Source organism: Phocoena sinus, chromosome 16, assembly GCF_008692025.1.
Source record: "Phocoena sinus isolate mPhoSin1 chromosome 16, mPhoSin1.pri, whole genome shotgun sequence".
Lineage (NCBI taxonomy): Eukaryota > Metazoa > Chordata > Mammalia > Artiodactyla > Phocoenidae > Phocoena > Phocoena sinus.
The window spans coordinates 69,446,211-69,460,245 of NC_045778.1; the positions used below are offsets into that span (position 1 = coordinate 69,446,211).

General features: G+C 41.8%; 1 protein-coding gene across 3 annotated transcripts in view; it reads right to left on the reverse strand.

The window, feature by feature from the left end:
* ABLIM1 (actin binding LIM protein 1) overlaps positions 1-14,035 on the reverse strand; it is a 327,977-nt gene that overhangs the window by 124,479 nt on the left and 189,463 nt on the right. For all 3 annotated transcript variants that reach the window (XM_032607411.1, XM_032607410.1, XM_032607414.1), the window contains exon 3: positions 9-192. In XM_032607411.1, coding sequence (XP_032463302.1) covers positions 9-192 — 184 coding nt within the window. The remainder of the gene's footprint in view (positions 1-8; positions 193-14,035) is intronic.

The window sequence follows — 14,035 nt, forward strand, 5'->3', positions numbered from 1 at the left end:
ACACTTACCTGCAGATCGTACAAGCAAAGCAGTTGGGATGGTAGGTCTTGCCCAGGGCGGTCACCACCTCTCCTTCCACAAACTCCCCACAGCCATGGCAGCGCGTGCCATACATCCTCTGGTAGTCCAGGGTGCAGAGATACTCTCCGTTCTTTATGAAGAAGCCCCCTTGGGCCAGGTCACAGCCACACACTGTGGACAGACAAGTTCACATCTGGTCATCATCTGCCAAGCCGCTGGGCAGCAATGCCTTCTACTGCATGCTGCTAACTTACTCTATGATCTCAGCAGTATGGGGTTTGGGAGGGGGGGACTGGTACAAAGAGCTATTTATTGTTGGGCTCTGATTCTCTCTTGCCTCCCTCCCCTTTTGCTTCCCTCCCCTTTGGGAACTATGCAATGTCTCCTGCAAGTAAAATCCATTGGCTAGGGCTCCACAGCTTCTGTGATACGTCTAAGATTCAGAGATAATCAGTCTTTGATGGAAAAATACCTTTGGTTCACGCGGTCTCAAATATGAACAAAACTGTCTCTTGCAGTGCTATTCAGGAAAGCACGGCTTGCCCACACAACTGCTTGGTTTGGACCAAAACTGTTACTGAGCTGAGTAATAAATTCCCACTACACCAAAAGCTGAAATGTCCAGTGTCTATTTTTTCACACTCTGGAAATACTTTCCCATAGTTCTAAACAATTCAGACGTTTAATTTTCTCTTTGTGCAGTAAATAGGATAAGTCCATTATTTATATATTACAGAGAGAGATAAAAATGAACAAGCAGAAGAGGAAAGAAAAGGGAACATGTCCAAGATAAAACTGTCATTCAGGACCTCAGCACACGCAAAAGAGGCTGCTTTGCTGTGTCTGGATTTTGGCGTCTCTTTCAAAACTGTGCAGCTGTGAATTACGGAGATGGCGCAAAAAGAAGCAGGTCCTGGGATTCCAGGTGTGCATGTTCAGGCAAGACCAGAGCAGGACTCAGCAACTGGTCCAAAAATAAAGCAAAGGCAGCCTCTGCGAGTAAAGATTTTCCACTGCCAAGTGACTGGGAAGCAACACCAAAGCTGGAAATCTCCATTCTTAACCTCTCTCTCCCCAAGTTTGGATGACACTTCAGGGCCTTGGGCAAAGAATCCAGGATTTGTCCTGATTATTCCTGCAAGCAGTTGGTATGGGCACTCAGCTGGGGTAGGGACGAGGTGAGTTCAGTCACTAAATTGCTCTCCTAAGGACCTACTGGAACACATGATAAGTTCCCATGACACATGAACACAGGATGAACTAGCGTTGAGCACAGTAAGATTCTGACGGCATCTTACCGCCCCACCCTCAGGTAGCAGTCTCTACTAACGGCAAACTACTAAAGACACTCAAGGTGACGCAGAACCTACAACAAGCTTTCCACTGTGGGTTCATCTGTCTTTGTTTAGATCAACACTCCACAGCTATGACCTCCTTCTTTGCAATTTATAATCAAGTAACCCAAGATGATGGCCTGAGTCCGTCATGCCTGAAAATGACCACCATATAACCCTACTGTGATCACATTACCTGGAAACCAGCTTGTTCATCACCTGCCGCCTCCCTAACCTGCCAGTCCCCCACTGCTCCCACACCTGCCTTTTCCTTACCAAATGGTCCTGTGGGTCGAGAGAACTCAAGTATGGACTAAGCCCACTCTACCTGCAAATTCCTTCAACAACAGTAACCACAATCCTGAGGGCCACAGGACACCTTAGAGATCTTTCTTCAATATTTTCCTATGTATTCTTTTTTATTTTCCCACAAGATGACAAAGCACTTCATGGCTAAGAGTCCTCAGCTTCACTTCTTTTGATTTGTCTTTAGGGACCTCCAACCATGGTATCTGATATAACACTGGGAACCAAGTTTTGAATTATTATAAATTGAATCCAGCCTCAAATTTGGCAAATTCCCACCGGTTTCACTCCTCAGTGGCATCAAGCAGTTCCAATGACTCAGTTGCTCTTCCAAACTTGGGTATTTCTCAAAACCATGAAAGGTAACAAAATAAGGCATTTGGACTGCTAATAATTCCCTTCAGTCTCTCTTCCAATCACCTAAGGTAGACAGAATGTAAAAATTCACAGATCCTTTATAAAAAGATCTGGTGGCAATAGGGCAATTATGGTAATACAGATTGTTGAGACAGCTTCAAAGCTAATTCTAAATATTTTAGAAATCCCTGTGTTCACTGCTTCCTTAGGGAACCTCTGCAGCCTCTCTAGTTCACATGGTTTTGTGAAGTTGACACATCCTGTCCTTTAATAATGAAGTCTTAGTTTATATGAACCTAATATAGCCTTAAAAAATGACTTTGTAATTACTGTTGAGAGATGCCAAACTAAAATCAAACTGTGCCCCTTTGAAATTTGATTATTTGATTTGGCTTAGTCCTTTTTTTTTTTTTTTTCGGTACTCAGGCCTCTCACTGTTGCGGCCTCTCCCGTTGTGGAGCACAGGCTCCGGACGCGCAGGCTCAGTGCCCATGGCTCAAGGGCCCAGCCACTCAGCAGCATGTGGGATCCTCCCAGACCGGGGCACGAACCCGTGTCCCCTGCATCGGCAGGCGGACTCTCAACCACTGCACCGCCAGGGAAGCCCTGGCTTAGTCCTTAAATTCAAAGCAGTGGCCCAAATTGGCTTACCAAACTGTACCACTGTTTCCGGTGGTTTATACACAAGGAAACCAGTGTTTGAAAACGGACTCACAGAGGCAGGGGTCATGAAAGGCACACACAGCAAGCAGTGAGAGGGAACGTCTGTACTGCTCAGACCTAAGAGTACTTAACGTTATTACATTTCCCAAGACTGGACTAGTTGGGACGTAATCTCAGACTCTTCCCTCTCCAGGCTTTACTTGCCTGTTCCTCCTCTGACCAAAACTTCTCAGTCTCCTTGGCCAGACCCCTAAATGCAAGGAACTCCCATGGATGTCACCTCCTTCCTCTAGAATACAAGGCCTCCCTGGGAACAGGTCTCATCCACTCTCAGAGCTTCAACTATAACTTTATGTGAAGGATTCTCAAATCTATGTCTTTATCTGTGGGATAAAGCTGGGCAGCTGGCACACCTAACTCGAACACAGCATTGTCCAAACAAACTCTACCCTCTCAGCTTCTCTGCCATCTCTTCTGAAACATTCTGCTATTCCCACTTTTAATAAAATGGCAGCGCTATGCATTCTCCCACTCTCTCCCCAAGCTGGGCAGAGACGGCACACCTAACTCGAACACAGCCTTGTCAAAACAAACTCTACCCTCTCAGCTTCTCTGCCATCTCTTCTGAAACATTCTGCTATTCCCACTTTTAATAAAATGGCAGCGCTATGCATTCTCCCACTCTTACACCAAAATTTTCAACTGTCCACTAAATCCAATCCATTTTCCCAAGAAAACATTTCTTTGATCCATTTCCCTCCTCTGCCTTCTTGTCATCTTTACTCAGGCCCTGGCCTTCAGCATCACTTTCTTGTATTAAAACAGCCTTATTGTAACAGTTTGTGTACTGGCAAAAAAAAAACACCCCAAACCTGGGAACAACTCAAATTTCCATCAGCAGAGCAATAGTTGGATAAATTACGATATATCCAGTCTATGGAGTTTGCATTAAAAGGAATGGGTTAGGGCTTCCCTGGTGGCGCAGTGGTTGAGAGTCCGCCTGCCGATGCAGGGGACACGGGTTCGTGCCCCGGTCCGGGAAGATCCCACATGCTGCGGAGCGGCTGGGTCCGTGAGCCATGGCCGCTGAGCCTGCGCGTCCGGAGCCTGTGCTCCGCAGAGGGAGAGGCCACAACACCGAGAGGCCCACGTACCACCAAAACAAAAGAATGGGTTAGATCAATGTCTGTAACCTAGAGGCCTGTCCAGGACATATTAAAAGAGAAAATTTCACAAAGAATTTTAATAATCCCTTTTTAAAAAAAGTCTACTTATGCTTTTATGAATGAGGAAAAGTGAGTTAAGACAAACATAGGGTTATTAAATGGGTTATCTCAGTAGGATGAAGAATTGTTAACTTTTTCTTCACATACCTATGGTCAGCTCACTTTTTAAAATTATTTAATTTTGCTCGTACACACAACGTAAAATGGACCATCTTAACCATTTTTAAGTGTACAGTTCAGTGACATTTAGCACATTCACATAGTTGTGCAGTCACCACCCCCATGCATCCACAGGACATCTTTCATCTTGCAAAACTGAAAGTCTGGACCCATAAAACAATAACTCCCCATTCTCCCTCCCTCCCCCCAGCCCCCGGCAACCGCCACTCTACTTGCTGTCTCCAAGAATTTGACTATTCTTGGTGCCTGTACAGGTAAAAGCTCACTTTAATAATCAGATGTTAAGGAAAATTATCCAAACCTTGTAAACAAGGTGAAGGAGAGAAGCGTGTTCCTCCAGTGTCATGCCGGAGTACAGCCCACACAGAATTATTTCATGACCCAGGGCACTGGATCTCTGTTTGACAAGCTCTTTACTACTAATTAAAAGCCTGGACTTTGAAAGTTAACCATAACTTGTAGATTCTTGTTCAGTAGATGTGCAGATGATTTCTGTCCAGATTTACTCTCCTGTTAGAGTGCTAACCAGTTTTGTATCTAACCCTGGCATCTTATCTCAACACCTTTTCTTGAATGCCTTTAAACCCATTCCTTTGGTTCTCCTTTGAACCAGCTTTACATTCTGCTAGTTCCTTCATTAATGAATTGACTAAATCTCTGGTACATGTTCATTCCATATTTGTATGAGAGTCAGGTATTTAACTTTTTGAAAACTACACTTTGACAAAGGAGTTACTCTTTTTAACCAAAAATATCTAAAGGTGAACATTTTAAAAATTAAAAAAAACTTTTGGTCTATTTTATATTAACAGCTTTGCTGAAAATACTTTTCACTGGTGGCGCAAAGTAAAACTTTCCCGTCCAAATGATCACACAATCCCAATTTAAGGTCGAAATTCAGTAGAGGCTCTATTTAGGTTTTTAACTCTGGATGCTCCATTTGTCTTTGCTTTGGTTGAAAGTTAACAAATGCCCAGGGAAAAGCATAGATTCCTTTCATAAAAAAATAGAGCTGCTACTTGAGGACACAGGGAGGGGGAAGGGTAAGCTGGGACGAAGTGAGAGAGTGGCATGGACATATATAAACTAACAAATGTAAAATAGATAGCTGGTGGGAAGTAGCCGCATAGCACAGGGAGATCAGCTCAGTGCTTTGTGACCACCTAAAGGGGTGGGATGGGGAGGGTGGGAGGGAGACGCAAGAGGGAGGAGTTATGGGGATGTATGTATATGTCTAGCTGATTCACTTTGTTATACAGCAGAAACTAACACACCATTGTAAAGCAATTATACTCCAATAAAGATGTTAAACAAAAATAGAGCTGCCAGTGAAAGAGATTAATCAATTGCTTTGTTCTCATGATCAATTATTTAAAACATGTCCCACTCAAGGCCCCCCTGAATCTTGCCTGCTTTGCTATCACTAAAGCATGGCCACAAACAGTCATATGTCTTGTAGATGTTACACCCTTGAATTAATTCTCTGCAAACCGAGGAATTCCATTAACTAGTTAAGAAGGAATATGTACACTGAAGCAATTTTATATAAAAGTTGTGAAAATAGTAACAGCACATTTAAAAATCTTACATCTTTTAAAAAAAGTTAACAGGAGCTGCTTGTGTTGTAAAAATACCACAGAACAGGAGGGGAACAAAGTATGGAGGTGTCAAATAAGGGTGAAAACAGCATAGTATTCTAGCGGCATGAACAGGGTTGTAGTAGCAACTATTTCTTCAACTTTCTAAAAACAGCAGTTACTTTTTATGTTGCAACAAATTCATTTCAGAGACATTCCATCTGTCAACTAGTTCATACTGCCAGAAACTTAGGAGAATAGGTAATATTTAACACTCTGCCCAAAGGTTGCTTGGAGGTAAAATGCAAGAGACATTTTCTTCATCTAGATCAAGAGATTGAACATCTCTGCTGGTCTCACTGGTGTTTTAATCATTTCATCTTAGTGAGAGAGGGAGGGATGTCAAGCAAACATGATCAGTTTAGTTTTGAGCAACATAAGAATTCTAATTGGGGGCCTGGAGCCTTAGGTGGGTTCTTTCTTCTCTTTTCTAGGGCAGGTGCTGGTTTTGTGGTCTGGCACTCTGCCAGCTGGTCAGCCCATCACAGGGCATGAAGAGCCCTTCTGAACTTGCCCCAGGGAAATGAAGGCTTTTCATGGCAGGATCTGGGTTACACCGGCTCATCTCTGGCGATAAGGGCCATGTGCTTGCTTTCCTTCTTTCTTTCTTTCTTTTCCTTTCTTTCCTTCTTACTTTCATTCCTTCTTCCTTTCTTATTTTTTACATTATTTTTTCTTCCAGTTTTATTGAGATATAATTGACATACGGCACTGTACAAATTTAAGGTGTACAGCATAGTGACCTGACTTACATACATCATGAAATTATTATCACAATAAGTTTAGTGAACATCCATTACCTCATATAGATACAAAATGAAAGAAATAGAACTTTTTTTTCTTGTGATGAGAACTCTTAGGATTCACTCTTTTAACAACTTTCATATACAACACACAGCAGTGTTAACTATATTTACCATGTTGTACACTACATCACTAACACTTATTTATCTTATAACTGGGAGTTTGTACCTTTTTACTGCCTTCATCCAACTCCCCCTCACCCCACCCCCACCTCTGGTAACCACAAATCTGATCTCTTTCTCTATGAATATGTGTGTTTGTTTTTGAAGTACAATTGACCTACAACACTATTCTAGTCATTTATTTTTTTAATAAATTAATTTTATTTATTTTTGGCTGCACTGGGCCTTCGCTGCTGCACGCAGGCTTCTCGTTGCCATGGCTTCCCTTGTTGCAGAGCATGGGCTCTAGGCACGCAGGCTTCAGTAGTTGTGGCACATGGGCTCAGCAGTTGTGGCTTGCACGCTCTAGAGCACAGGCTCAGTAGCTGTGGCCCACGGGCTTAGTTGCTCCAGAATGTGGGATCTTCCCAGACCAGGGATCAAACCCATGTCCCCTGCATTGGCAGGTGGATTCTTAACCACTGCACCACCAGGGAAGCCCACTATGCTAGTTCTTGTAACTCAACTTAGTGATTTGATATTTCTATACATTTCAAAATGACCACCACAATAAGTCCAGTTACAATCTGTCACCACAGGAAGATATTACATAATTATTGACTATATTCCCCACACTGTACATTCCATACTGGTGACTCATTTATTTTGCAGCTGGAAGTTTGCACCTCTTAATCTCCATCACCTATTTATCTTCTCCCCCTTCAACCCTCCCCCAAGCATCCACCTATTTGTTCTCTGTATCTATGACTCTGTTTCTGTTTTGTTATTTGCCATTTGTTCATTTGTTTTGTTTTTAGATTCCACACAAAAGTGAAATCATACAGTATTTGTCTTTCTCTGTCTGACTTATTTCACTTAGCATAACGCCCTCCAGTCCCATCCATGTTGTCGCAAATGGCAAGATTTCATTCTCTTTTATGGCTGAGTAATATTCCGTTGTGTATATACATCACCTCTTTTTTATCCATTCATCCACTGATGGGCATTTCGGTTGCATCTATACTTTGGCTACTGTAAATAATGCTGCAATGAGCATAGGGGTGCATGTGTCCTTTCTTTTTTTAAATTGAAGTATAGTTGATTTACAGTGTTGTGTTAATTGTGGCTGTACAGCAAAGTGATTCAGTTATGGGTGCAGGTGTCTTTTCTAATTAGTGTTTTTGTTTCCTTCAGATAGATATCCAGGAGTGGGATTGCTGGATCATATGGTAGATCTGTTTTTAGTTTTCTGAGGAACCTCCATACTGTTTTCCATAGTGGTCACACCAATTTACATTCCCATCAACAGCATATGAGGGTTCCCTTTTTTCCACACCCTAAAAGGGCTATGTGCTCTAGAAGTTCTGCTTTACAGGTGAAACCCTGTTCTACCCGGCCTGGGCCAGCACTAGCCCCGCCTCCTCTTAGGCTGCCATGTGCAGAAGCAGGGCTGGGACGGACGCAGGGTACGCAACTCTCAAACACTTCATGGGTGGATCTGCACTGTGAATATCACATACTTCCCATCCTCTTCATCCATCCTCTACTCCAACTAAATTTTAAAAGAATTTTATTTCATCCAAGATGTTATTCTATTCATTTCCTCAAACCCTTTTTTCACAGAAAATACAAAGGTAGACTTTGACATAGCATCTTCCCAAACCACTCCCAATTCTATTACAGTGTGGGGTCTCACTGAATCAGATTCTGCTCTGAAATCCAGAGCAGTGTGTTTGAAAGTACCATACACTGTAGCTCCAAAGTACTACATGCTGTCGCCCAGAGTTCAAAATAGCTGAACAGAGACTCATAAACAATAATAAGAAGGGGCAGCTTCCACTAAAAATAACCATTAGCTAATGCATCACCCTGGAAGCAAACACTAAGCCTCAAAAACATATTTAAATAGTTTTCACCTTAACTTCTAAATGCTCATCGAAATCAATGATCATTTCTGGGAAAGAAGATAGTTAGAAGTCCAACCAGACGGCAAAATGAGACCCCAAAGTCAGGCATTTGAGGGGCTGTATTAATTCCAAGTTTGAATTTACAATAATAACTAAAGAGACTTGGCTGAAAAGGAAACATTTAGGAACCTCTTTTATTAATAAAATCTTCAACTACAAAGTAAGTTTGTTTATAATGCTTATTGGGGATTAATTATGTTAATCCACATTAATTATAACCAGCTCAAATAACAAAGACATCACCCAGAATAGTATCTCTCACTCAGTGTACTGTTTTGTTTTGGTTTTGGCCCATAACCCAAAACAAGTATTAAAGTCTTCTCTGATAGCATAGATTACTTAATAATTAGGAAAGATCATGCATAAATGCTGAAAATGTGCACAAGGAAGAAATGAAAGGCTGGCCAGACTTAATAGGACCTTGCTTATCCCAGGTAAGCCTACCTCAGACTAGGCCACCCACTGGAATTTTGGGTCCACAGGTAAATTTTAAGATCTATATTCTCTCCTCTCCCTTTCCCTTTTTCAGTCCCCAGAAAGAGCTCAGTCATGTATCTTTGCCTTTTATGAACTCCCAGACACTAAGGACAGAGCCTCCATGAGAATCGTATGTGTATCTATAAGCTGACCCTGCAGAAGACAGATAAAGACACAGATGCATAGCCATTTTTACCAGCAACCACAAAAAAGCAGTTAGCATGGGGTCTATTAACCCTCTTAATGGGCTCTTTTTCTCTGGTTTCTCCCACCCAATCTACCCTGCACACCTCCTCCCAAGTATTATGGTAAAAGACCTCCTCCTTCACTCTGCAAACACGTTGACCTTGCATCTAAGGCCCTGGCATCTACCAAACATTCATCTGACTCTTCTTGATCATCAGTGCTTTATTCCAGTCAAACTGACCCCTCCCATCCCCCTGCCGGATAGACACCTCCTCCACCTCCTGCCAACACCCAAACCAAGCCCAGCCAGCCTCCCAGGCCCCACTCAGGTTTGACCTTGTGATGAAGCTGATGGCTTCTTCCAGTCCCCTCTGGCTCTGCTTTCTCTGGGCTCAGAACAATTATTAACGTTTGACTCTTAATATATGTTATCTTGTACCTTATACTGCCATTGAGATTTTCTCCTTATCTCAGTTGCAAGCTTACTGAAGGCAAATACCACTTCTTATGCTGTTTTATATCTTCCATGATACTTAGAGAGATGGAAACTTATTGTCCCTTTCCTCCTATTTCATATTGCTTTAAACCAGGACAGTGTGGGCAGAACCAAGTTGCCCTGGCACAGCATAAAGAAAGAGCCAGTAATCCTGTCTTTGCTTCTGCAAGTACCAAATTGGCATCAAAATAGTGGTGCCAAGGTAGTAACTCCACCCTCTCTCAAATTCTTGAGTCTTTTAAGACTCTGAACTTCCTTCACAACTGAAATTGACTGTAACTCAACAACTCAAGAGACCATTTCAATTCACATGTGCTATGTGTAGGGTCACACTACAGCTCTGCTTTGTGCTCACAATACCAAGAAGGTCCTGATTACAGAGAATAAGACTGTGACTGGTTATGTGCTCCATAATTTAAGGTGCATGAAAAGAAACGAGAATGGGATCACAGAGTAGCAACAGGAGTAATTAAAGGGCTGGGAGAGAACAGCTAAGGAAAAAAAAAAGGTAAATGGAATTGGGATTAGACCAAAGAAAAGGGGTCAGGGTAATTATGGTCTTTAAGTGTATGGTGGGTTATTTTAAGGAAATCAATAATCAGCTCTTTTCCATCTAAAGGACAAACTGGGGAAACATTTGCTTTACATGTACGAAGAGATCTAGGTTAGATAAGCTTATAGCTATAACCATAGAGGTGATTACAAATGAGACCAGGCTCTTGAAAGAGGCTATACTATATCTATGGTTAGAAAATATTTATGACAGAATAAATGGCCTTTCCATTCAGGATAGAAGAGCACTTACCCTTTTTGGTATGGACAATGTGATAATGTTACTTTCTTGACCCATACAGCTAGATCAAATCACAGAGATTACATTGCAATGAAAAAAGCACCAAATTTATCATTTTATCAGCACCTAAAGTACCATTTTGGAAATGAGATATAAACATGAAGAGTTAGTTCTTATAGCATATAAATTAGATAACATAATTTTACTTAAAAAAAAAACTAAACACAGAAAACTCTTAATCTGTGTATTCAACCCACACACCCCTCGGTTTTCATCCACTTTACTCCATGAAATCCTTGCACTTTATAAATACACATATTCTACATGGAATGATCCTTGTCTGGTAAACATCTTATGAACCTGAAGATGGCAAAAATGGAAAGTGCTATTGGAGATGGGATGCTTTTCCCAAGCCCTTTCACAGAACCCTGTCTTTAAAGACTAATTCTTGAAAATTATATTGCAATTCATTGACATAAGTAGAAGTTGTAACCCACATTTTCTAATAGTTTTAGATAAACACTTTAAAAATAATTTTGATGTTCATGGGCTATGAACATCAAAAGGTAGCATTTCCCACACCCTCTAACACAGTTAAGACTCTCATCGCGAAGTGGCAACAGTCTCTATTAAGACATATTCTGTATGCAGACTTCTGCCAATGCTATCTTTAGAGATGAGCTCATGTGATCTGATTTTTTAAAATTTCCACAGACGTCCAATGTTCAGAAGTCTTTTTAAAACTATGTGGCTATAAATAACATACAACACTAGTTCCATTTTTGAAATGGAATAAAGTTACTCTAATTAATGTTTAAAATGCCATCTTTCAAATGACAGTAGGAGGGTTATGGCTCCATTCATTTCCGGCAGGAAGCTTGCTTCCCCAAATGAAGGCCAGTGTCAACTCTAGACACACCCCTGTCTCCACCACCTTGAACAAAGCAGCCCCTACCCCTGACCACAACTAGCATGCTCCCCCTTTCCAGTCCTGGGAAGGTTATTATGTTTTCTGGAGCATCCGTGTTTTATCATATCTTGTCCCCTTCTTGGCAACATCCCTGGACCATTCAGCTCTAGGTGGTCTCTGCAGTCTTGGACTCATTGCACCTGTGCTCTGGACCACTCACCTGCACCTGTCCTGCTACCAGCCATGGTTCCTCTAGTAAGCACACCACTTGCCACCAGATCACATGCTCTTTAGGGGTAGGCATCATGTTATAAATACCTTTCAGACCTCCATAGCCTAGGATGGTGAATGGACAGATGATAGATGCTCTATAAACATTTTACATGGTAAACATTTGAAGGCCATCAAGTGTCGATATTCCCAGATTGATTTATGCCACAAATTAAGTGACTTTTAGTAAGAAAAGAATGCAAATCTGCTCTTTGGAATAATGAAGTCCATTTAGCGGACTTTTATTACAAGGAAAAATTAAGTGGCTATTGTACTTTCATCCTTTACACGGCAGCTCAAATTTCTCTTCCAGGAGAGGTGGGGGTGGGGTAGGAAAGCCTTTCCTGACCACCTGCCCATCCCCCCACCACAAACACACTGAGATCCTCCTGTTACAAGCTCACATTTTTGCCCAGGCAGATCTTTTCATTTTCCCTTTATTGCCCCAATGACAGTTGGTAAGTCATAGTTTTATGATTATTTCAATATCTGATTAATATCTTGTCTTATTCCATTCAGGCTGCTATAACGAAATACCACAGACTGGGTGGTTAATAAACAATTGAAATTTATTTTTCACAGTTCTGGAGACTGTGAAGTCCAAGATCAAGTTGACAGCTGATTCAGTGTCTGGTGAGAGCCCGCTTCTTGGTTCAGAGAGCAGTCTTCTCATTAGGTCCTCATGTGGCAGAAGGGATGAGGGAGCTCTCTGGGGTCTCTTTTATAAGGGCACTAATCCCATTCACGAGGGCTCATCCTCATGACCTAATCACCTCCCAGAGGCCATACTTCCTAACACCATTGGGGATTGGATTTCAACATATGAGTTTGGGAGGAACACAAACATTCAGTCTATGGAATACCACTATGAAGGCAGAGGTCTAACTTATATGTATAACCTGATTGTGTATGACTTATTCTTGAGTGCCTCGGCACTTGAAAAAAAATATTTGTTGAGGGACTTTCCTGGTGGTGCAGTGGTTAAGAATCTGCCTGCCAATGCTGGGGACACAGGTTCGAGCCCTGGTCTGGGAAGATCCCACATACTGCGGAGCAACTAAGCCTGTGTGCCACAACAACCGAGCCTGCACTCTAGAGCCTGTGAGCCACAACTACTGAGCCCACGTGCCACAACTACTAAAACCTGTATGCCTAGAGCCTATGCTCTGCAACAAGAGAAGCCACTGCAATGAGAAGCCTGCGCACTGCAACAAAGAGTAGCCTCCGTTCACCACAACTAGAGAAAGCCTGCACGCAGCAACGAAGACCCAACACAGCCAAAAATAAAATAAATAAAATAAAATAAATTTAAAAACACATATTTGTTGAATAAACAAATGTTACTGTTTATCCTCAGAATTTATTGTATACTCTATAGGTTAGCCATGGTTTTCATCATTGATAGTCATTGGACTGCAGTCTTCAGCTTTGAACTTATGGGTGCAGATAAATTATATATCAGGGAGTTCTATACCCTTGCTTCTTTTGCCCCATTCAGAATTTCATAGGACATATCTTGATGCTGTGACTTTTTCCATCTCCATGTTACTAGTCGGTATGTTTAGAGCATAAATTTTAAAAAATATTTATTTTATTTTATTTATTTATTTAGCTGTGTTGGATCTTCATTGAGGTATGGGGGATCTTAGTTTCCCCACCAAGGATTGAACCCTCGTCCCCTGCATTGGAAGGCGGATTCTTTACCACTAGACTGCCAGGGAAGTCCCGAGAGCATAAATTTTCATATCTACTTTTTAGCTGAACATTTCCTGAATTCTATATTTAATGATGCTGTTCTAAAGAAAAGCCCAATTCCTGTGAATTTCATAGGCCATGAAGGGCCATGACCAGGGAATCCTTATCTGGATGTTTCTGAACAGGCTACTTATATACTCTCCCCCATGCCAATATCCCACTACCAATTCAAAGCCCATGTCCAACAAAGCAGCGGTCCTCAAATTTGGTGAACTGGTTGGAAATGCTAGACCCTGACCATTGAGATGCTGATCAGGGAGACTGGGGTGAGACCAGGAATCTGAATCGTTAACCAGCATCAGGGTTACTCTGGGGTAGGTGCTTCTTGGATCACACTTTATCAACTCTGCACTAAATGGTTTTATAAGTTTAAGCTTCTCCAGGTAGCTTTCACACCATATACATATCTCCTGATACATCACGTCTATTGAGGTTCTCCCACTTCTCATGAAATGTTCAATGAATAAAGAGAAGCTCAGAGTTTTAGAAGTTTTGAGACACAGCAGAAGGTGACCACTGGCTCTTAGGTACGCTGTAACTCTTTCCTGGTGG